Source organism: Pyxicephalus adspersus, chromosome 7, assembly GCF_032062135.1.
Source record: "Pyxicephalus adspersus chromosome 7, UCB_Pads_2.0, whole genome shotgun sequence".
NCBI classification, from domain to species: Eukaryota; Metazoa; Chordata; class Amphibia; order Anura; family Pyxicephalidae; genus Pyxicephalus; species Pyxicephalus adspersus.
This window is the reverse complement of record NC_092864.1, coordinates 62,983,959-63,009,385: the sequence shown is the minus strand read 5'-3', so window position 1 is coordinate 63,009,385 and position 25,427 is coordinate 62,983,959. Positions and strand designations below refer to the sequence as shown.

The 25,427-nt window shown below is 36.9% G+C and overlaps 1 protein-coding gene across 1 annotated transcript in view; it reads right to left on the bottom strand.

The window, feature by feature from the left end:
- The window catches only part of LOC140335789 (aldehyde oxidase-like), a 46,128-nt gene extending 33,238 nt beyond the window's left edge, over positions 1 to 12,890 (bottom strand). Inside the window, exons 1-12 of the mRNA XM_072418724.1 lie at positions 12,811 to 12,890; positions 11,498 to 11,555; positions 9,242 to 9,338; positions 6,091 to 6,199; positions 5,791 to 5,917; positions 5,302 to 5,363; positions 5,159 to 5,200; positions 4,560 to 4,640; positions 1,853 to 1,994; positions 1,347 to 1,439; positions 1,041 to 1,192; positions 753 to 846 (exon numbers count right to left, since the gene is read on the bottom strand). Of these exons, the coding sequence (XP_072274825.1) occupies positions 753 to 846; positions 1,041 to 1,192; positions 1,347 to 1,439; positions 1,853 to 1,994; positions 4,560 to 4,640; positions 5,159 to 5,200; positions 5,302 to 5,363; positions 5,791 to 5,917; positions 6,091 to 6,199; positions 9,242 to 9,338; positions 11,498 to 11,555; positions 12,811 to 12,864 (1,111 nt within the window). The 5' untranslated portion in view covers positions 12,865 to 12,890. The remainder of the gene's footprint in view (positions 1 to 752; positions 847 to 1,040; positions 1,193 to 1,346; positions 1,440 to 1,852; positions 1,995 to 4,559; positions 4,641 to 5,158; positions 5,201 to 5,301; positions 5,364 to 5,790; positions 5,918 to 6,090; positions 6,200 to 9,241; positions 9,339 to 11,497; positions 11,556 to 12,810) is intronic.
- Positions 12,891 to 25,427: the final 12,537 nt, after the last annotated feature.

Here is a 25,427-nt window from a genome sequence, read left to right as displayed (position 1 = left end):
AAATTAATTTCTGATCCTGTGAGGCAATTAGACGTTCCCTGGCAGAGTCTGTTGTCTGTAGTTTAAATCCTTAATACCCAGTTATATTCTGTGCTTCTAGAAATCATCCAGCTTTTTCTTAAAGCAATCTATAGTAGTTGCTGAAACTACTTCCTGAGGGAGCCAATTCCACATTTTCACAGACCTTACAGTGAAGAATCCTTTCCTTATCCAAAACTTAAACTTCTTTTCCTCCAGATGCAAAGAGTACCCTCTTGTTCTTTGTAATGATCTCAAAGTAAATAATGGAGAAGAGAGTTTTCTATATGGACCGTTTATATATTTATACAGGGTGATCATATCCCCCCTTATACGTCTCTTCTGAAGGGAGAATAGATTCAGTTCAGCTAATCTCTCCTCATAGCGGAGCTCCTCCATTCCATTCATGTAGTGCACAGTTCACACACCTGAACAGAGGTCTCTTTTACAGCAGTCTAGATACAGTCATTTACCCAAAGGTCAAGGCCTAGAGGTATAATGAGGAATTCACAGTTCTAAAAAAACATTTAAGGCTTCTGTGTTTTGTGACATGCCAGGAATGTAATTATACATGAAAAAGTACTAAAAAGTTTGCTTTAAAATTAGCCTCTTTCATGTAAGGAAAAGTAATTATATATCGTATTACAGTTACAATATGAAGGTAGTCTTGCTAACTGCATGTTGGTTTTACTTATGGACCAAAGTTATTTAACTGACAGATTCACAATAGTTACCTTTGGATGCCAAGTTTAGTTCTGCACCCCCTGCAGCAAGCACTGGGTTGAGGTCACTTGCTGAACCTTTGCTGATGACATGCCCTCCAAGAGACTGAAAGCATAAAAAGCTAAGTTTAGAAACAAAGGGTAGTAGTATACAGAACAATTATTCCCTATTTTTGTATATGTTAAAAATATTTATTACGTATTTACACATGGTGCACACTTACAATGAAAGTGGGCAAGGTGATAAAAATCTAAATATAACTTTTTATTGAGCAATATGTTTTGAAGAGTTATACATACAGCCATGCTTCTAATTTGCTCTCCAGCCAGTGTACTCAGCTGCTTCAGTAACGCTTGAATTGTCTTGGTTTTATCATTTGGCAACTTGGAAACATGCTCACTTAAAATGTGTTTAACTTGTGCAAGAGTAACTGCAGCTCCAATTGTAATCCCTATAAAAAGAAAAAAAAGTAGGCTGCATTAACAAACATCAATTAAGATTTTATTAATTGTCCAACTCTTTATGGAAAAAATCAGGTAGAGATCAGCATAGAACCAACACCATTTAGATTGAAACTTTTGGACACTTTTAATAGCATAGTTTACCTTTGCAAGCTGAGGACACATCATATAAATTACTGATTCTTACAGGTGAGATGATAACTGGGTATAAAACACCTTCAAACTTCATCTGAATCCCTGAAAAAATATATGACCGCAAATAAATATTATATGTATTAATATCCTAAGATTATACACTCAGGGAAAAAAAGAAAAGATTGCAGACTTATTACCTAATCTGCAGCTTTCACCATTTTCCTGATCTTTCAAGTAATAAGCAAACACTCTTACACCCTTCCCAGACATCTTTAGTCTGTGATATTTTAAATACTGAAAGGAACCCCTTTAAAAACATTGCATTGATTTCAGTACTTTTTACTAGCATTGTCACAATATTGTCCTACAAATCTCCCCTTCCCCCAAACTAAGTCATGTTAAAGCTCTAAGGTCACAAGAAATGATGACTTATTTTTCTCAGAAGTCGTATTTGAATTGAACTTGTTCTTTGGTCACAAAAATTGATAAGTGATATACCGGTTTCTTTTTCTCACCTACAGTAGTGTTCCCAAATACAAGAGGAGCTTTGGGAAACTTTATTTTCAGCTCCAGAAGTTCTTCAAATGTGGATGGAGAGTACCATGTGATCCTCTCCCCATGAAATGTGGTTATTTTCTTTGGGTTGTTCAGCATTGTCTAAATGAAATGTTAAAATACAAAAAGTGATCAGTAAGAATTTTTTACAACTTTGAAAAAGAAATTAGTAATATGTAGTAAAGTAAGTAAAGTAATAATTTGGGGTCTTTATAATGGCACAATTAAAGTTTAGGTAAAACTTAATTTAGGATAAAACGTTTATGGCACCAAAATATTAGTGCCAGTACTAACTAGCAATAGGAACTTTTGGCTTCTGCATTGCCTTAGCAATCTACCAATGGCATATTATGGGATATCTTGTGTGTGTACTGCTGGCATTTCTGGAGTTTCCCCATAGGTGGCAGCACCAGGACAAAAATGAAAAAACTCTCCTGATTGGTCTGGCTATTGCAGATCCAGCAACACTATTATTGTTACTATTTCAGCAACATGTTGCTGTGCTAGTGCTGAGCCCCCCTTGTGACCCCTTGTGCTTTCTCTGTGCAGATGTGGCCTTATTTGCTCCTGTGATTCCGCATCACTGTCTTTCCTTTACTTAGCATCATTACATTTCCAGTAACCTATTCCTACCTGTTCCTTGGTCCCTTTTCTGGCCATTTCCCTGTTCCCAAATCTCTTGTCATCTTTAAAATTGAAGCAACTATCTGTGCATATCTGGTAGATAAAAAAACCACCCAGGGTGCTCTTGAGAAGTCTTGGTGGTATACATGTGCTACAGCCTTTTTAGGGATCACACTCCAACCAAGCTATAATATGGAGTATCTGCTACTTGGATGGACATTGCTCTAGTGAATCCGGATCCTTGTTCATGATACCAGCTCCTTAGTTCAGTTTTACTAAAATACCTAGGTTAAAGGATAAGTCCTATTAGGCTTAGGATCAAGGATAGGACAGTGTTAGGATTGGGATAATGTTCAGACTTTGTTTTTTGGATTACCTAGGAAGGTTAATTTATATATACAGTAGGTCTGGGAGCAAGGGTGGGATACCGTTTAGTTTTAGGGTTAACCTTTTTGCCATTGACTAGGGTTCACCGTTCTTTAACTATAAAGACATCATAGGAAATCACACATACATTTAATAAAGCTGAAAATTCATTTTGGTAAATATGAGGACATTCGTTAGCCCAAGGGAAGCAGTGGAATGCAATACTAGGCTTTGCAGGAACTTATTTGAAGGCAAACCAAATAAAGTAAACAAGGTACAGCCTAAGCCTCTGGCAACAGCACACCAATTCTGGCATGACAATATTATTGTTTTCAAGAATTTGACAAACTAAAAAATAAAGCTTGTGTCTGTACTGCCCTATTTACAGCCACACTCTAGTTAACAGTAGATTGTAACTGGATAATGAGGGCCAGTCCTTCTGTTATGCTCCTATCTACCATGCTGGCCAAATCCCTGGTGGTTGCAGATACCCAACTTTTGGAATGGCTCTAATCCCAAGAATGTCAAAATGCAGGAGAAACATTTTAGAGAACAAACATTCTCTAAGCTCTTCATACTTGGACACACAATAGAACCCATAAGTGAGGTTGTAGAGAATGTGACAAGAGGTTCTGGACCCACTCAGCTGGCTTTATTTTCTTGCAGTAGATTGTATGAAGCTCAGATTACAGTTGAGTGTAGTTCCAAACATCTACATGATTTTCTTAGTTTTAAAAGTTGACTACAGTTCTATAAAAGTTGAGAACCGCACAACGTTAATCCAAGCTGTTGCCTTTTTAAAAGCGGCTTTAAATTAAGTAGTACAAGTTAGTCCATGGTTACATACGAGATAGGGACTGTAGGTTTGTTCCTAAGTTGAATTTGTATGCCGGAAAAGGTACATTATTTTATGAAATGCAGTTAGGACAGATGACAAAAACCTAGGAATCAAATACATTCAATTTTGTAAAATACCATGGGGGTAATAAAGTCTGCATGTAATTGCTAGGTGTTTATAGAATTAAAAGATTAAAAATTGTTGACAGTGTGTTTAGAGTTCTTGTCCGATTTCCTCTGACTATCACTTTGATTTACTCCTCCCATCTATAGATGTGTTTCTGTATCCATGTATGCTCATTGCATATGATCTACTCTAACAGACATTCCACAAAATGTGAACAAGGGAAAGACAATATTTAAAAGCTGAAGAACCTGCTCACTTTGTGATCATGACTGGTGCCCAGGTGGGCTCCTTATGCTTCATACAGAATAAATGCAAAAACGGGCATACAACCAACAGTCTAATTTAACTTTTTTTTTGGCAAGTAAAAACCTTGTCAAGCCAGGTTATATATTTTAGCCTACACAACCTTTGCACGTCAAAGCAAAGGTAAGGGTGGTGAATTAATTAATCAGTAGCTGCTGCATGACAAATATCTAGGGTCAGGTTTGCCAAACTGCATTCATACACTTGTGTCATTATATTTTGCCTTCAGGCAGCATATGTATTTGAATGATCTGCTTAACTTAACAATGAGTTTGCCATGCAGCAACACATATGTAGCGAGAAGCTGTTATGAGAAGCCATTTGGACTTTGCATGCCATGACAGTGTAAACAGGGTCTTGATAAACCATTGACATCCTTTTTTTCTATCAATATAAATTTGTAAACTCACCATTAGCTCAGGTGGAAATATTAGTTCTTGTGTTGGATCCAATGGTAAGAATTCCTTTGCATCAAATAGATTAATAGAGTTCTTAAATAAAAAGACATAGACACATTTTGTTTTTTTCCAAATTAAAAAGTACAGACGAACTTCAGGCAAGGACATGAGTCTCTACAACAACTACAAAACGACAAACTGAGCAGAAAGTGTTTAAGATATTTATAATTAGTCATGTAAAATCACTTTTTATTTCTATCTGGAAAAGTTGGATAAAATTATTCAAAAATGCTGGACAGCGGAAAATATTGAGCACATTTGAAATACATATAATGGAATGTTTTTTGGTCATTAGATTTCTAATTTTCTAATTCTGGTTTTGCAATTCAGACATTGCTAACAGACAAACAGAAAAGGCAGCTGTTTTTTTTTAATCAAAATACTGGTCTTAAAAAAACAAAAACCAGTCTGACTGAATGAGGAAATAGAGACACACTGACATAACACAAGCTGCATTATAACTCATTTTAAAAGTCATAACTACAATAACTTATTTTTTTTCCAAGCAAATAAAAAAAAATCCAAAGTGTGAAATAGCATATATACAATACCCCCTCGGGTAGTATGTTTTCTTCCTTGTTCAAACAACAGCCCTAAACACAAAAGGAAATAAATGCCAAGTATTTTAGAAAGCACAAGATGTAGTTCAGACACAATAGATATTGTTCTAAAGAGCAAAGTAAAGTTCACTAACCTTCTCAAAGGTTCTGAAAGCATCTACAATCGGACGGTAGCCTGTACATCTACAAAGGTTTCCTAGTACAAAATTTGAAATATACAAAAGTCATTCCCTTTTCCTTCTATTTAGGACTATATTGCACAGTAATATAGTTTGGGCACATGTAGTAACAATTCTGTCCACAGAAATCCCTTTTTGGCGGGCATCGAACAAAGTGGTTGTGGTTTTTGAGAAACTTTATGCAGTGTCTCAGGGTATAGATAGGTGTCCTCTGTTTGTGGTCATTTGGGCGTTCAGTTAAAAATCTGCAGATAATTTCCTGAACAATTCATTAGCACCAGGCCAAGAGATGATTTAGGAAATACTGCAGATATAATGAAGATTTAGCTTGGTTTGGTTTTGGGTGAATTTTTTTTTGAAGAAATAAAATAGGTTCTGTTGCCCTGTAAATTCAATAGCAAACAGCAGTGAATGTTAAATCTATAGAATTAAATTTTCACCTACCAGACATGTAGGACAAAATCTCTTCGATGCTGGGTTCTGGATTGTTTCTCAGTAATGTGTACATGGACATTACCATTCCGGGGCTACAAAACCCACATTGGGAGCCGTGGGCTTTTGCTAACCTCTCCTAAAGAGCAGAAGAAGTTCAACAGGTTTTTTTTTTTTTATTTTTCCCAATTTTATTGGGTAAGAAATCACATCAACTCAGCTTTCAGAATATAGGGTTGTTCTTGTCATCATGGTTTTTTAATACCTTTCTGTCCTTCAGAGGCATCACACCTCAGTATCTACCATCCTTACCTGAACTGGATGAAGTCTTGCAGCGGAATTGCGTATTCCTTCTGTTGTAGTAACTGCCATGCCATGGAGGGAACAAATGGGCAGCAGACAGGCAGTGGCCGGATAGTGTCTATGGATTTGTAAAGGACTTTAAAATACTTCATATCACAATGGCAGAGACTCCCAATTTTTTCTATATGGGAGAAAAACCTGCAGTGTACAATCACTTAACCTAAATAGAAAGCTGCTGTTATTTCTATGATCTCCTTTACTAAGTGCTTATCACAAGGGGAGTGTTACCAAAAACGATTTTAAGATAGTACAGAACCCCTTATAGATTGGCAAAATTTATCCCTAACTACTCTCCATTATGTTGGCGATGGTGCGGGGACATTGGTACGTATATGCATATGTTCTGGGAATGTACCAAAATTCACTCATTTTGGTTAGAAATCTCCAATTTCTTACAGAAAATTATCAATAGCACCTTCAATATCTCCCCTGAACTTGCAATACTAAATATAGGAATAGATAAATTCCCTAGCTCTCACAGGGTAGTAATTTCTCATATTTTAATCACTGCAAGACTAACAATAGTGAGTAAATGGAACCAAAACATCACCCTTTCAGTTTTAGAAATGATAGAGAGTCAACCAACAGTACTATCATGAAAAAGCCTTTGCATATATTATTCAACTTCTAAAAAGTTTTATATTCAATGGCGCATGTTTCTAAAGTGGTTGGATGAAATCCCATAACCCACCCTATATTGCTTAAATTTATATTCTTACTTGAATGTGAAACTCAAAATAATTATTTGATATACAATTTTTCCGACTGTGAACCTCTTTTGGTTGTTTTTTTTTCTATCTTACATTACATGTTTTCTTTTGTATCTGTTTTATAATTTTATTTTATTGTACTGTTTTATTGTTACTGTTATTGTACTGTTTAAAAAAGTAAAAACCTTTAATAAAAATTTGAATTGAAAAAAAAAAAATTCATATCACTGCAGGATCACATTTCAGAAATTCTGAAAGTTTTTGTTGCTTTTAATTGCGATATAAACATGCAGTATTCAAAAAGGACATATGGAGTAAAATAACATCTAATGATCCCTTAGACCCACTGCAACCACAACTCAACCACTATTCCTGAAACACATCCCAACTTCTCAAATTAAATGCAAAAAAAAAATGTCATATGGAAAACAAGATTTTAAAGCCCCCGACTCACTTTTTAGGTAATTGTAGAGCCCCTGAACATAGCATGACTATTCCCAGAGGGAAGGGGGGGACCTGTTTGAATACTTCTCAAGTGAAAAAAGCAAATGTTTCCTAGAACTTTAAACTACATAAATATTAACAGCAGGAGCACTCAACTTTGCAGGTGGAGTGCAAACTATTTACTTCAATAAAAAGCAGTCTGTTGACAAACCTTCTATTCAAGTGTACAAATTTGGGAAGTGGCTATACCACGGATAAAACAAAATAATTGTAAACCTTTTTTTTTTTTTTTTTTTTTTTTTAAGAAAAAAAAATTGAGCTTTTTGCTTTGAACACAAATTAGGCCAGTGGAGTGGAGAACATATAGCATTAAGAATTGGTGTTGTAAGCTGGAGCACTTCGAAAAATTACACAAACCATCTATCTGACCCTAAACTAAATGAATTAATCAAAAATGAATAAAGTGGATCTTTAGAAAGTTAATATTTGTCTCATGCAAATACAACTGTAAAGCTGCAGACAAGTATACAAGAGTTGACTTACAAAAACTATGACCTGACCTTAGCTTACCATTTAGCAACAAGCACGCTATCATCATATGGAATAGTAAAAATGTAATTTGTTAGAGCAAGAAAACCTATGTTGGTAGCTTATCAACAAGGCTGCCCATGCACACTGCTATCTTAATCACAGCCCCATCACTAATAGTTTTGCAGTACTAAAAGAAAAAAATAGCAACAGCTGCGCTACATAAACTTAATGTTACACCTTAGGGAATGGGGTCAGGCTCTTTTTAAGCAGACTGAATTTTAAGATCATTAAAGAGTAGGATTTAATGTTAAAGGAAACCTAAACCAGGAAAAGGGAACAGACTTTAGAAATTCTTAGGTAGGTTGCTGGAACAATGAACAAATTTACCTGAATCAAGCAAGAGATATTCTAATAAATATGGTACGACCTGTGTCTACATGGTCTTTTTTTTCCCTTCTGACACATATGCAGCTACTGATCTATGCAATCAGCGTATGTCAAGTGAGAGGAAAAGCAATTAAAATGTGAGAAGATGTCGAAATAAAGCAACACCTGCAAGCTCGAATAATAACAAAATATTTGCTTTGTTTGTCCTCCCCAGGCGTATTACTGTGCTGGCAAGACTGGCTGCATCTGAATGATTAAAGTGTAAACCCAAACATCATTTAATTGCTTCATTATGTCTAATAAGCAGGATAACCAGGTGAAAATGAAGTATTAGCATAAAAAAGAAAACCAGTGCAGTCACCTTTTAGGACTGCTAAGCTTCATTTTAATCTTAAAATTCCAATTCAGATTTCTTCAAAAAAGCCTGTAAGAGGCAAAACACAAATAATAAAAGGCACATATTATAAAGCTTCGGGCTTAAAAGCAAAAAAAATATTTCCAAATGCAGCAATGGTTCAGTATTTCTACATTTAAGATACTTATATATACAAGACAGCCAGTTCCCAAGGCTAGAATAAAGATTATACATATTATAAATGTATCTTTCATTTATTTTCTAGATTTGCATTGGTTTGTCTTTTAATTTATCCAACCTAAAAGAAAATAAAACATTACATTTGGGTTTACTGGTCTTTTGATATGGCAGCTGCATTAGGCTTATTTAAAATAGACAGCCATGCCAACTACCCCTTTCATTATTATTATTCATAATAAACTATGATGGTAAGTTCATTGGTGGACCAGACATCCACCAAGTACATGATAATCTGTAAATAAAGAATAATGTAATAAATCACTGGTTAAACACTCAATAAAATGTAGCCACGTAATTCCTATCAGAATTCTCTGTTAACCCAGATCTGAGATCACATGGTCCAAGAAAGCTACAGAACATGCTTACATAAAGAAATACTACTTTAGAATATATAAAATGTATTAGCATTCGTGTTTGGTGTGAAAAAGGATACTGAATTTTCTTGGAAATAGGATGAATAGAGGACACCATAACGGTGCAGGCACCACAGCCACCTCCGCCACAGCCATACTTCGTGCCAGTTAGGCGCACTGTAGAATCAGTTAAGGGCAATATTACAGAATCACATTTTGACAATTGTATATTTTTTTTTACTGAATATTCAGCTTCCTGTAAGTAAACAATCTAAATGTCAGCTGAAGGTCAAATGCACCTATCAAATTGTGACAGACCACAGAAATGTTGTAAACTAAACACAAATGCATTTTAATGCCACCTATGTGTATTATTTGTCCTGCAATAAAGTCATTGTTTGGCCCAGCATTCTTTTGAATGTTTTGTTGTGGACATGGTCATCTTACCCCAGGGAAATCAAAGATTTGATACAATGATTGCCCAGCTTTAAGCACAGGTAAACACCTGGTCACCAAATTTATGATATCCACACTTTTTGCAAGTCCTCTAGTATATAGCAGGCAATGCCTAAATGTCTATATACTGGATCCGAGAAATCTGAGGTCTGCAGAGAATTATTTCCAATAACTCAATGTTTGTCTTTGTTAAATTCCCAGCACATATTGCTAACAAACCATTTGGCAGCATAGCACACCCACTTTTCTCATAATCAATTTTGTAGGGATTATCCCGTCTAATCCTTTTTTATGCAATCCGAACCAGTACAACCAGTACTTTGGAGACATGGAAAAGCCAATTTCTTTTTTTTTATTTGGATGCATGTGTGGCTGCCTATTTTATTTTAAAGCATCACACAACATTCATATATGAATCCACTTCTTTTTACAAGCATCAAGACCGAGATTATAGATCTTCTACCATTTTTTTTTTGGTTTTTAGTGGTGTGTGAAAAGATCAAACCACTTTTTAGGTTTTCATGGCTGCCCACAATGCCAATAAAGGAATCTGAAATATGTTATAACAACAAGGCTTAATGAGCAATATTTATTTGCCTGATCCAAGTCTCTCCACTGAATATTGGTATTTGTATATTAGAACTGTGAAACTAGTCAAAAAGTTGCACAGAATATTATATAAATTTGACAGCAGATTATCTGTAATGGATGACTGTAGAATTCTGGCCTATGAAAATCCACAGCTATGGCTACTTTTTTGCTGATCGTGCACGTGGCAATATGCAATCAAGTTCATAACACAATAACGATAAAAGAGATCAATGCAACCTACCATCAACAGTTTATGTAATTATACTACATATGTGTATTTATCTTACATAAATTATAGCAGGTTGCTTTTATTGGTAATATGATGTATTTTCAGCCTTAGAATCAAATAAATGGCAGTCATTGCCCTGATTACGCATACCAGGTGTATATAAAGATGCACATATCAGATGCTTGATTTAATGATTTCCAAGATGCAGTCTGAAAAGTATCTATTGAAACTTAGTCTTGGTCCCATGATTATCACATAGCACTAACCATCATACTTTGATGCTGGATGCAAAGTATTTGCATTACATTTATAATGCCATGTTAAAATACATTTAGGTTTTATTTTCATTACACATTGCTGTGTTAGTGTGAAAGTAAAAATACTTGAGGCCCATTGAAGCATGTTGCACTGTGTTAAATGCAGCATGTTCCATTTTTACCAGTTGCACACTAAGTATAGTGAGTTGGTGTGAACTGAAAACAATGGCTTGTATTTTGTCATTAAATTGAACCTGCATTAAATAAGTAAGGCTGGAATGACACTTGTATTGCATTATTTCATACACACTATACAGGGATTTAGGTCAGCCCATCAATTTTGAAAAATCTACCAACACATCCCAGCTGACTGAAATTGCACCGGACCTTTTTTTTAGGAATGCAGTTTGTTGACATGGATGCAGTGCCTTTGTGTGTATTTTTTTGTATCTTATGTGCACAGGTCAGAGGTATTTTTTTTTTAAATATAACTGGTGCAAACCTAAAGTATGCAAACCTGGGCTGCTGACATTTCTGAAATCTTTAGGCTGCCAATAGTGAGTTTGTTAGAATGGTAGTTGCTGCCCCTGGCTTCAGCTCTCAGATCAAATATAAATCCAGTAGGGTCAGAAATCTTGTTCTGTGTACTCATATGGGGTCAGCGTCTCCAAGTATAAACTAAGAGGGTCAGCTGGGTTGCCAGTGAAATTCCATTATTGGCAGCTACCAGATACCAATATGCAAGGTACTCATCTCACAAGAAAAGTGCCAAAACATTCTGTTACCATTTCACAAAAGGATACAATGCTTTCTTAGGTAGGAAAGCAGCAAGACCTCTGGATCTGCATTTTTCTCCACTATCTAGACAGGGAAGAAATAGGTTATGGCATTTCTATAAAGCGTTACACTTCGAGTAATTTTATGCAAGAAAGTTTGGTTTACATACATAAATATTACTTTATAGAGGTTTGCCACAAATCAGCAATAAACATCCAAGTCTGCCTTCTCTGCTTTCTTTAACAGATACATCATTTAAATGCAGTTATATTATAGACAAAGAACATATTTAACCATTAACACATTAATCTTTTAATCTGGTCATAGAAAGCCCAATTACAGGTATGTAAAGGCTTTTTTTCAGTATGGGATATGTGAAAAGAATATACCTTCTGAATAAGTTTTTATTGTGGTCTGCTGGGCAAGATTCACTTGGTATTTGTCTTTTGTGACTATTGTCGCCAAGACAAAAGGAAGAAGAAACTTTGCATTTTAAACCCATTGTCAGAGAGGGGTCAGGTAAATCCTTCAATTGGGACACATGTTTATAACTGTGTAAGATAGGAATTCCTCTCATTTCTTGGACTTTAGGACCTAAAAAGAAGAGTACAACATAGACAGCCAAAAAATAATTCAACGGGGTGTTATCCCTTCCCACCTTGATCCAAATTTGGAAAAATATGGTTTTGGTTACACATACAGTTTAAAATAATCCATCAATCTCTGGCTGCCATGACATTGTTATATGTTGGCATGAATTTTTTTTTTCACAAAGCACCACAAAGAGGAGCATTATGTTTTTTTTTTTTTTGCATCACCAGATAAAACATATCATGAGCAATGTTACAAGCCATCAAGTGGAGGTGATAGTACAAAGGTTTGGTTACCTGGTTAATGGTGAAGAGTGGCAACTAATCAATAAAGACAACTATAAACAGCAAAACATGTATGAACCTTATAACGAATAAAATGGTAGAATAATGGCATGAAATGTCATTCTTCAAAGTATTTTAGATTATGGTAGTATATCCATGGAAGAATGCCTTCAGAAAAAAATGGAACTAATGGATTTCTGCATTTTAGCAATAAATGGAATTGATAGGAAGAGAAACAGATCAGCTGGCTGATATGGACAACCACATCTGTTTTCCCGGTTCTTCAGTTTGTTTTTCATAAAACAGTTTATAAAATAGCGTAATATTTATACAAAGTTTAGAGATTAAGAGTTTTTCAGAATAAAACCACAGCACAATTCACCCAATAAAACAAATTCTCTGTTGTAAATTCTGCTTATGTACAGGTTCTTTTCCTAATAAAATGTCTGATCATTTTTACATACCTTTTTTCCATTGACAAAGAAAATTAGCTTATCTGAAGCTTGTGGCCGAGCCATCACAATATCTTTTAGTTCTGCCAAGATTACTCAGTACAAATAATTCCAAACCTCAACAAGTCGTCTTAAACTCAAAGAAATTGGGGGCAGGACCAGCATTCAGTAAGTCTGCAAACTCACCAAACAGGTTATCAAGTTTCAAGCGCTGCTGTGCTTGACAAATATATATGTATATTTATTTTTAATTTTACATGTGCTAGAGATCAGAACCTGGTTGATGTGATATAATTTAGGTGAGGGCCCACCCATATCCTAGGAGTGTCCGACAGGGAGGACAGCACTGGCTGGTGGGGAAGCAAGGTAAGTATTTGCACTTTCCTAGCCAAATGAGCATTTAACCCATGCAGTGCCCATGGGACCCCACTACATAGATCATTTTAGCAGCAATCTGGAATGGGGCTTTAAAAGAAACCAATCATGAGAAAAACATGAAAATGTTGGTAAACATTATTTGTGTCAGGTGCCTGGCTGCCGTAGTGATGAATCTACTTTAACCCTCTGAAAGGTTAAAATAACTAATCTAGCTTGAGCCATATATCGTAAGGGAGGTGTATTTTCTTTCCTGTCTATGCAGTTTAAATGTAAACAAATGTCAGAAATTGTACTTTCTTTGAGATACGATGTATGTCCTGTTTTCCTTACAATGTGTCAAATAATATTATATATGGCTAAAGCTTAAATGGCTGTATGTAACTAAAAACCACGCCTTATATTGTGTATAAAAAGACCACTTCGTTAAGTAAACATTAGAGTATATTCCTAAAACCATACTGTGTGTGTGTGTGTTATTGGGATATCTCTCCAGACGTCTGTCTCTCTGGTGCAGGGGAAGTCACGGTGCATTTGATTGGTGGAACTAGAAGTAGAAGCAGATCCTTTCAGCTGGGGGCTCGTCCGGGATTAGAGCACACAGAATTCGGTAAGTACGGAAAGTCCCTGCCTTGAGGCTTGAAAATTCAGGAACTCTGAATCTTACCGAAACTCTCTGTTGCTTCTATTTTGAACCCACTTAGAATAGACTGAAAGGGAGAGTAGCTATCTTTAGGGAAGATAGGCTGAGGAAACTGCTTCTCTGCTTGTCCTTAAACTGAGGAATTTAGAGAAGTCCCAGAAATAAATAGACTAATGGCCAAGTCTATAGAGGAATTCTTTAGAGAAGAATTCAAAAACAAGGAATTCTTTAAAGAAGAATTCAAAAAGAGAAAATTCTTTAGAGAAGAATTTAAGAGGTATTCTTTAGGAAAAGAATATAACTATTGTCTGCACCCTGATTTCCCCTGTCAGCCAATTTCTATCGCTTCTTATCTGTCGCTTTCTTATGTTTTTTTTGTTTTTTTTTGTGTTTGTTTTGTTTTGTGTTGTTTATATTGTAATATTATAAATTAATATGAAAGTATTTTTATTTTTGTGCTGAAGGTAAGCAGCAAATGATACTGTGACGTTATGAAATATTAAGTAATCTTATTTTGTGCTGAAGGTGAGCAGCCAATGATATTGTGAAAATTGTACTAACTTTATTGTGTGTGTCCTGGAGACAGTAAGACGCCCCACCACTCTGGCGAGGGGAAACCCGTTAACCCAGAAACTGGTGATCGCAAGTGGCTGTTCTCTGGGATAATACTAACAGGTATTTTATGTTGTTGTATCCAATGTATTCCTTCCCTTATACAAACATTCCGCGCTATGTGTCCAAAGCCCACAGATCCTGGACAAAAATATGCTATTTACCTCTCTATGTTAGAAGAAAATAAGTCATGTTCATGACTTAAGAGGCGATTGAAAGGTTAAAATAACTAATCTAGCTTGAGCCATATATCGTAAGGGAGGTGTATTTTCTTTCCTGTCTACGCAGTTTAAATGTAAACAAATGTCGGAAATTGTACTTTCCTTGAGATACGATGTATGTCCTGTTTTCCTTACAATGTGTCAAATAACATTATATATGGCTAAAGCTTAAATAGCTGTATGTAACTAAAAACCACGCCTTATATTGTGTATAAAAAGACCACTTCGTTAGGTAAACATTAGAGTATATTCCTAAAACCATACTGTGTGTGTGTGTGTTATTGGGATATTTCTCCAGACGTCTGTCTCTCTGGTGCAGGGGAAGTCACGGTGCATTCGATTCGTGGAACTAGAAGTAGAAGCAGATCCTTTCACCCTCCATGGGTTTTTTTTTTAAATGTCAAAGCAGTACATTTTAAATTTTCCGCCAGAATACCGCTTCTGAACACTCACACGCTGGAAACGCAAGGCCAGGGGATGCAGCTGACGGGCCGGAAACGCCACGGGACGCTGATGCCATCCAGGCTTTAGGGGACGTTGCGGGCTCGTGGGGACCAGGTAAGCCTTTTACAATTCCACCCCAAGTGTGGCTCAGGGTTACCGCTATTGTTCCCTTGCACCAGCAGGAAGAAAGAATCCAGGATGCTGTGGAACCAAATAGAAGACAGCTGTGGAGGATTTCAGGGCTCTGCAGAAGTAAAGTGTAATTTTTTAAAAATCTGTGTTGCATTAAATTGCAATAATCTATGTTGTGTGAAAGCAGCAAATGGGCCACCAGTACACCAAAATAGGCAAACAAAAAGACCTGCAGCATTTCTTCTGTGTTTTACCAGACATTGTGGTATGCTATGACATGTGTTCCAAAGTTGAATTACTATGGTAAGTTGGGATGCCATGTAAAAATAGACACCCCTCCTACAATAAAACCATATTACATTCCTTGGTATAACATCCTGGTACTAAAAATCTTTCCATGGAGTGAGGACTCATTGCTGATAACACTTGTTGCATAGAAGGTGGAAGGGCAAACTCAGTTATTTGTTTCTAGTGGGAACGTCCTTTCAGTTATACCCATGTTCCCTGAGAGTGAAGTATTGTTTAGAATGCAGAGGGTTAGCTTACTGCATTTTTGTTAGCATCTAGAATGCAGCTGTCATGTTACAGGACCTAGATAACATTTGCCACAAACTTAGTATTTTTTTTGAATGCTGTAGGAGCTGATCGGAAAGCCAAATGTTGGTGGTGGATTTCTTGGGGTGGCTGGGGTGGATAGGCAAAAGGATGGGTGGCTTTATTGGGCATAAAGTCTACAATTTCCCCAGCTGTTGGGGTATGAAAAAAAAAGCAAAAAATGTAGTGAGCTATAGGAAGCACAGTGCTGTTCTCCTATCACTCACTTAATTCTAGTCTGCTATGTACAGAATAGGATACAATGGAGTTGGAGGAAGGCTGGGTGATATATGATGAGCTTTAGAAGGCAAGGTGCTGTCCTTCTCTTGCCCAAAAATTTGCACAAATATAAGTACAATAAAGACTGTTAAAATAAAAAAAGGCTACCGCACTCGGTCTTAGGTCAAGGAGTTTGCACGTTCTCCCTGTGTATTTATGGATTTCTACTGAGCACTATGGTTTCACCTACACTCCCAAAAACATGCTGTTAGATTGATTGGCTCCCCTAAACTAACTTGTTGTGTGGAAAACTTGGTATGTGTGGAAAAAGCAGCACAGACAAGGCTGACAAGATACTGAGTGGCATATACTGTATATGTGTGACCATAGTAATAAAAAAACTACTACAAAACTAATACATTTCCTAAAATACACAAAAAAATTGTAACAAAATCTCAGCAAACTATTTTATCAAAAAGTACTGAGTTTTTTGCATTAGGGATAGCTCATCCTAAAACTGGTTAGGCAGGAGTCATGTTCACAGTTCAATGAATATTTAAAATGAACAGAGCACCTGCCTAAACATGGTATAAGGTTTCCTGAACAAATAAAACAAAAAACGAAAAAAAAAAACAAAGAAATATATAAATAAACAAATAATGAAAATATATATATAAAAAACAAATATACATATAAACAAATAATGCAAAAAAAAAAAAAACAAATATAGAAATAAAGAAATAATACAAAAAACAAATATACAAATAAATAATGCAACAAAAAACAAATACACAATGCAAATGAACTGATAAAACATGACATGGACACATAACATTTACATTATAATATACCTCTCAACAATTGAGAGTGCCAAAATGGGAAATTAAACAGTGGTTTTGGCCAAGTGGTGGGACATGTCCAGTGTGGCTAAACATGATATATACAATTGAAGTAAAAACACAATTTAGGCTCCTACAATAACATTTTATAACACAGTACACACTAAATATAAAACCGTTGTTTCTTTAAGGTGTTAACCTACCATCACCTTTTGTCACAACTTAAAATTACTCAACAAAAAATTTTTTTTAGGAATGGGATCATGAAGAAAAGGTATATAAAGATTAAGTGCACTAATTTATTGTTATATTCCTTTACCTTTTTTCCAAAAAATGTAATATTGTGCCAAATCCCCTTATTCATACACACCTAAAATAGATAACTTTGTCAAATAATGCAGTTTTTTAGGCAAAAATCTCACCCTTTTAATGGCTAAAGTCTTTTTTAAAACAGGAAAAAAATGGCAGGGGTTCCCCCAGTATTGAAACCAGACCCTTCAATAGGCTGAGGACCTTCCTGGATAGACGTGGATGTGCACCCCCACTCCAACCCATAAAAAGGTCCTCAGGATTCTGGTTGTCTCAAAAAGAAAAGGGGCAAAAATCATGTAGCCCCCTCCCTTTTTGAAAACCCAGACCCGCTTGCCTCTAGGGACCATCCATGGGGGAGAGGGGGTGGTTATTTTAAATTTTGGAAGATGTCCACTGCCCCACCCTGGGGAATAAGTACCTTACTCATTCTCATAAAAGTAGAAATAACACCACCACCCCAAGTATACAAATATTCAATTTTTAAATAGTAACTTTTTAGGATACATGTGTATAAGTGCCCACTATGGATTATCTATCCATTTATCCTCCAACATCACTGCTGTCTACACACCAAAGTGTAGGCTCCTATACACAGGATGAGGAAGCAAGTGAGGAGTGCTGAGATCTGCATTGATCTTGTGTTGAAAACTAACACTATATAAGCTATTGGTGCTATCTAGTGGCAGCCTGCAAAGTCACATCTAAGTGAAAACCATAACATTAGCTGTGCATACTGGCCATTTTACATAGCTCCCTGAGACAGCGTGTCAGCTCTAAAAAAAACGGGACTATCGCCGTGAAAACAGGACATTTGGGAACCTTGCAATATAGAAATTGTTGCTTTCATGTTTCCACTGAGCATGGTTGCTCAGTGGTTAGCACGCTGGGCTTTCCAATGCTAGGTCCCAGGTTAGAATCTCAGCCAGGACACTGCATGGCGTTTGCAGGTTCCCCACGTTTGCGTGTGTTTCCTTCGGGTAATCCAGTTTCCTCCCACATTCCAAAACATGCAGTTAGGTTTTTTTGGCTTCCCCCCAAAATTGATCCAGAAAAGCACTGTGTAATATGTCGGTGTTGTATAAATACTGTGTAATAATAATAATCAACTGAAAGAAATCAAGTATGCAAAAATTCAAAATAAAAGACTAATTGCAAAAGAAAGTAAGACAATCCCCCCAAAATGTTTTTAACTATATTATTTGCAAAAAGACCAGGTCTGAGCATCTAGGTACCTACAAGAAGACTTTGGATTGGTGATTGAGGATAAGGAAGATGCAAATTTACTAAACATTTTTTTTATCTCTTTGTATGCAAAGGAAAATGGTAGAACCCAAGTATAAATAGAAATATCGATATCACAGCCTTACAAATTAAATAAAAATTAAAATTGATATGATTGAGCAACAATTAGATAAAATTAAGGTTATTAAAGCAGAAGGACCTGATGGATTACATCCAAGTGGCCTCAAAGAGCTGAGCTAAGTTATTTCAAAGCCATTGTTTCTAATTTTTGAGAGTTTGTTAAAAAACCACATAGAAGAGTTTTTGCTGGAATTTTTTTAATAAGTGATAGTCAACATAGATTCAAGAAAGACTGAAGTTGTAAAAAAATTCATTAATTTGACTAATTTTTATGAGGAAGTAACAGATGATTAATATGCAAGTTAGGGTCTTTATGTTTAGAAATGTAATCTGTTAATAGATAGATAAGTGGCTTAAAGACATCCATAGAGTAGTAATTAATCATTCATACTCTGAATGGTTTGAGATTGAGATTAAAAGTATAATTTTTGTGTTTGAAGATGACACTAAACTATGTAATGCAATGAAATCCATACCGGATGTCTATAATCTACAAGCAGACCTGGATGTGCTGTTTCATTGGGGAACCAAGTGGCAAATCATATTTAATATAGATAAATGTAAAGTTATGCACTTGGGGGGCCAACAACATGCATGCTTCATATTGTCTAGGGGGAATACATTTGAGGGAGTCACAAAAGGAAAAAAGCATCTGGGGGTTCTGGTAGATCATAGATTTAATAACAGCATGCAATGCCAAGCTGCAATATCTAAAGCTAGCAAAGTATTTTCTTGTATTAAAAATGGAATAGACTGCAGACAGCAGTGATCTTTTTTGCTGTCTATAAGGGTGACATTCTTCCCACTGACAAGCAATGTAAGAGACATTCTTCTTACTGAACACAACACTAATGTACCATAAGCTGTGGCTATAGTAATTATAGTAGGGGTCCCCTGAAGACCTGAAAGTTATTTTTTAGGGGTTCTCCTCATGTTAAAAAGACTGAGAAACATGGCTCTACATCAACTGTGTATACATTTTTTTTCATCTGAAATTTTCATGTTTTCTAGTATGTTTAATCATTTTCCTAGTGGTTGAACTCAATGACCCTGATTTATTAAAGCTCTCCAAGGCTGGAGAAAATACACTTTCAGAAGTGAACTGGGCGATCCAGCAAACCTGGAATGAATCTGGTCCAGGATTCAAAACATTTGCTAGCAAATAGAAAATTATTTTTAAAAATCCATTCCATGGTTTCTGGATCACCCAGTTCACTTCTGAAAGTGTATTCTCTCCAGCTTTCATAAATCAGGGCCAATGTACGTGTGTCTTTTTTAATCTAACTATGCAAGTATATCATAATTGATTGTGGGATCATCCTGCCATGTGAGCATCTCATATTTAGTTAATCTAAAACGTTTTGGATAGATCATAGAATTGTTAATATTCACTTGCACAGGTGACAATATATACAAGAAATTTTGTGATTCACTAAAGCAGAGACCCAAGCCGCACTAAAAACCTAAAGAGGGATTGAACCCTTCTACACTCAATGCAAAACAAACAAATTGTGACTATAGATACACTCTAAAGGTGCGTACACACTTCCAATTTTTATCGTTCCAATCGAACGACGAACGATCGATTGGGCAAAAAATCGTTCGTAAAAAAGTAACCAACGACGCCGACGAACGAGGAAAATTGTTGGAAACGAACGACCGGACCGGCGGATCGGATTGGGCGACGATCGTTGAACATCGTTGGTGTGTACGGTCGTTCGTTGATCGTCCATGTTCAGAGCATGCGTGATGAACGAACGTCCGTTCACTTTCCTGTCGTGCACATAGTTCCTCTATCGCTCAAACGATCGTATCTATTGTGTGTACAAAATCTACGAACGATCGTGTCGTTACCTCTATGTGCAGGATCGGTGCTATACGATCGTTCATATATATCGTGCAGGAACGTTCGTCGTTCGTTTTCCGACGATAATAATTGGAAGTGTGTACGTAGCTTAAGACCATCAAGCACATACTGAAAGTAGATTAAAAAGTATTATAAAAAACACTATGGTTACTAATATGAGCTGTTTCATCATTAAATATTTAGGTGTTTAATATGTAGAGATGACAATAGAAAATTTGGTCGTCGATAATCTGGATCCTTTAGTTTCTGGGCATGAATTTCGGATCACATTTTCAATACAGGGACTGCATTACACTGTTTGGTCACTAATGGTTTGCTGGCACTGTTCTGCAGAAACAGCTTTTAGGTCTTGCTTGCTAAACTAAATACACGTTAAGACGTCCCTGCTGCCTGCTCCCCGGAACTGTGCAAGATGTCCGCGGTGAGGCAAGAGAAAGGCTGGTCTGTGTGTGAAGGTAAGTATAAAAAAAATCAGGAATTTTCGAAAATCTGACACTCCTCAGGTTCCTGGATATTTAATGAATAATTGTACAAGGAAAGTTTGCACTGGTCCACCTCATTGCACTGAACAGGTGTTGGATACATCAAGACCAGAGACTTTAAAATGGCTCTGATTGATTGTCTTATGGGGTGCCACCAGGTGGAATAATATCAGACGAATGGTAAGATTTCCAGCTATCTACTCCAACAAACACTGGTATGGGAAGAGAAGTTAGGAGGGTGAAAAGAAACTTAACCTGATTACTTAAAGAGGCAATACCTGAAGTAACCTACCAGACTATAAAGCTCAAGGCACAGGTGCTCATAGAAAATTAGACAATTTTACACATGATTACACAGGTCTGGTATAATTAACACTTTGTTTCCAATAACTTGTTATTTGTGTTGTCTAATAGAAAGCTTTGCCAGTAAAATTCTTATTTTGAAAAAAAAACCTGTAATATCCCAAATAAATAAATGTAACCAACAGGTTGGTTCCAAATTATTACCTTTATGTTTAGATTTAGATACAATTTAAAGCAGGGGTGCCCAACAGATGGATCGCAATCTACTGGTAGATCGCAAAGGCAACGCAAATAAATCGTGGAGCCCTGCCTTTCAAAATATAAAAGTGGGGGCACCCCTTATTTAAAATGTCCTTAAACACTCCTCCACCCTCCCCCCCACACAAAAAAAAACACATCTAGCAACGCTATCAACAACAATGTTGCCAGAAGGGCATCTCTAAACACACAATACTTCAAACCTTGAAGCAAACTGGTGCCACGTCTGCCAGCTAGGAACAGGCACCTGAGTCTGCATTTATCACAGGCTTGCCATTACTGGACAGAATTGGAAAAATATTGCTTGGTCTAATAAGACTTGGTTTTTGTTGTGACATTCAGATGGTAGGGTCAGAGTTTGGGATCAACATGAAAACGTGGCTCCATCCTGCCTTGTATCAGTAGTTCAGGCTGATGGTGGTGGTACTCATAACCTCATCACACGCACGGTTACAAGACTTCTCTAGAGCTGCCCCAACTCTCTGGAATGGTCTTCCTCATCCTATTCGGCTTCCTCTTACTTTCTGCTTATTTAAAAGAGCACTCAAAACCCATTTTTTCAAACTTGCCTACCCGGCTTCTTCTGTCTTTTGAAACCATCACTACTTCCCACTACTATATATCTTCCCTACTATTGTGTGCTAATTCCCCCACCTACTAGATTGTAAGCTCTTCGGGGCAGGGTCCTCTCCTCCTGTATCACTGTCTGTATTCGTCTGTCATTTGCTATCCCTATTTAATGTACAGCGCTGCGTAATATGTTGGCGCTATATTAATCCTGTTTACTACTAATAGTAATATTATTAATAATACTATAATTTCTATACTCACACACAGTACATTAGTGTGGTAGTCAGTGGGAAGAATGCCTCTTACATTGCTGGCCAGTGGGAAGATTGTCACCCTACAGCCAAAAAAGTGTGACCACGATTGTAGAATGTTGAGGTTTGATCAGTGGGGAAAATGTGCCTGAGGAGATGATTCTCCCTGTCTGCCACACACTGGCTTTAAGCTAGGTCAGTTGTTGGAATTTTAGGACTATAGGATATTTTATAAAATTGATTACACTGTATATTGTGACATGATAGCAATGTACATTTACAGTTACTGAAATATTCTGTAATATGTAGAGAGAACCTTGCACTAAATTGATTGTACAGACAGGACATAAAGTGTATGGTCAGCTTTATACCCATATCCGGGACATTCTCCAGTACTTACCTCACAGGGACAGGATTTTCCTATTGTTTGTTTTGCTTTCTGTAGGTATTATTACAGACTGTTTTACTTGCTGTGATTTTTTTATGTTCTTTACTTCCTCAGTACTATGCCAAGGAAAATGATGGCCCTTTACCAATCAATAATAATACTAATAATGATAATAAGCAGTAGAGTTGCAAGGTACTTTTAGATTTCTTTTCAAATGTGCTGGTTCTTGGGTCTGAGACAAAGTTATTTATAAGGGAACATACCAGGAAAGGGGAAGACAGTGAAGATAAATACAAAAAAATGAGCAAAAAGTCTCTCCCAAGTTTATTGTGGTATACCACAAGACTTCCAACTTTTCATGCTAGGTTATTTGGAATTTGTATGACCTTGGCACTTTCTCTTTAAACCAGTGGTCACCAACCTTTTCGGACCTATGAACTACTAAATGCAAGGACTCCGGGTCACGCATGCATGGGGTGCCTTGTGTCATTCAAAGGGCAAGAAACTTCCCTCAGAGAAATAATGCCAGAACCCGCCCACTTTTCCATCACAGGTCTTAGCCTGTATCCAGAGACACAACCTACCCACCGCCCTTAGCCTACAATCCATACAGGAGATGTGGTCCGTGGGTCAGGTCTGTGCGCCCACTCCCCACTGGGGTTCTTCTCCTGACCCCGCTGGGGGGGCCCACTGGCCAGTGCCATGGACCACCAAAATTTTCTCACCACCGGTTTGTGACCACTACTTTAAACCATTGTCCAAGACCTGAAATTCACCTAAGTAGGACATGCAGAATTAGGTGAAAAGTAATCATGATACCATGCCTACCTAAATAACAGGGAGGAATTATCTCTTACCTAAGCCAGCAAAAAAATAAACTCAATTAAGAAATTACTACTATCCGGGGACTACCCAAATTATTTATTGAAGGGATTTTAACCTGGCCTTGTATGGATAGATCTGAATCACACAGAATCCCCCGATCCAAGGCACTGAGTGACTTCACAGAATCATTATCTCTCCTAGACCCCTGGAGGACACATAAACAATATTCTTGTTGGTCCAAGGCCTATAAAACATTTTCCCGTATTGATTTTTTTCTGACCCTGGATACACTTTTTCACAAAATTTCTGACATTATGTATCATCCAATCTTCCTATCCGAGCATGCGCCAGTATCCAAGAAAGTAGAACTAATACATCCGCTCTTTGACACCCCTAGATGGGACTTTCCAAACCATTTGGCATCGTCCCCCGTATTTCAATCATTTCTAGTCACATCTTGGGCTAATTTCTGGGATGATAGAATTTAACATTGTAATAACCTGGTGCTTCTATGGGAAACGGGCAAAGCGGTAGAGAGCGGTATGAGAGGCATGATCTCTTCTTACATAATCAGACATAAATCAGAAAACAAAAAACTATGTAAATCATTATATGATAATGTTGCGGCCGCTCACAGAGCACATGTGCAAAACCCCACTGACATAATCAGGCAAACCTGGTTACAGGCAGCAATGGTGTTAGATAACCACCTGCATGCCATTGCTCTGCTCCGAGCACGTCACACCAGATATCATTTTTACCGATGGGGAAACATGGGCTCGCTTCTAGCTAAATTGCCTATGCCTCAATCTCCAAAACGTTCTAATAATACTTTGAAAGATCAGTTGGGTGTTAGGAGACATAAACAGGAGGAAATTATTAGAATTTTTGAAGCATTTTACAAACAGATCTACTCTGCACCGTACCCCACAGAGACTGATATTTCGGAGGTCTTACAGCGCATTGATATACCTGCGTTGTCTATGGCCCAACAGGAGCAATTGAATGCCCCTGTTCAGATCGAGGAAATAGCACAAGCTATTAAAAACCTTCCTCTCGGCAAAACCCCAGATCCGGATGGTTTGCCCTATCTCTCCCCATTATTGTTGGAAATTTACAATGGCATTCTAGACAATCAACTATCTTTTCCAACTTTTAATCAGGCTTACACTTCCTTATACCCCAAACCATTCAAGGACACAGAGTGCCCGTCTTCATATAGACCAATTGCGCTGCTAAACACCAACTACAAAATACTACTGAGAATAATGGCAGCTCGAGTACAACCACTGTTGCCCTCTCAATTGAATTCCCATCAACTAGGCTTTATCAAACACCGACACATCTCAATTAGTATTAGAACAGCCATAGCTGCAACGACACTCCCCTATAGTAAAAACTGAATGCTTTTGAGGCTTGATGCTGAAAAGGCGTTTGACAAGATATTCTGGCCCTATCTACACTCCTTGCTGGCTCACAGACAAATTGATACCTGATTTATGATGTACATAAAATTAATTTATAACCATTCTACGACCTATTTGATAGTAAATAACCAGCTCTCACAGTCCATTACTATGAATAGTGGGACGAGACAAGGGTGTACCCTATCCCCTTTATTATTTAACCTGGCTTTGGATCCTTTATTGCGTGTATTAGAGGCAGATCCTAACTTTTCCGGTATAAAGTTTGGCTCCACGGAAGTAAAACTCACTGCATTTGCAGATGATGTTTTACTATTTATTGCAAACCCGAAGGTTTCATTGAGTTCCATACTACATACCTTTCAGGATTTTCAAAAAGTTTCATTAACTTTGACAAATCTGTAGCTCTTTACCTCTTTCCCAAGCATAGACCAACATGGAGTGATAGGTTTCCTTTCCAATGGGCGAAATCCCATTTTAGATATTTGGGAGTTTTGATCCCTAAAAA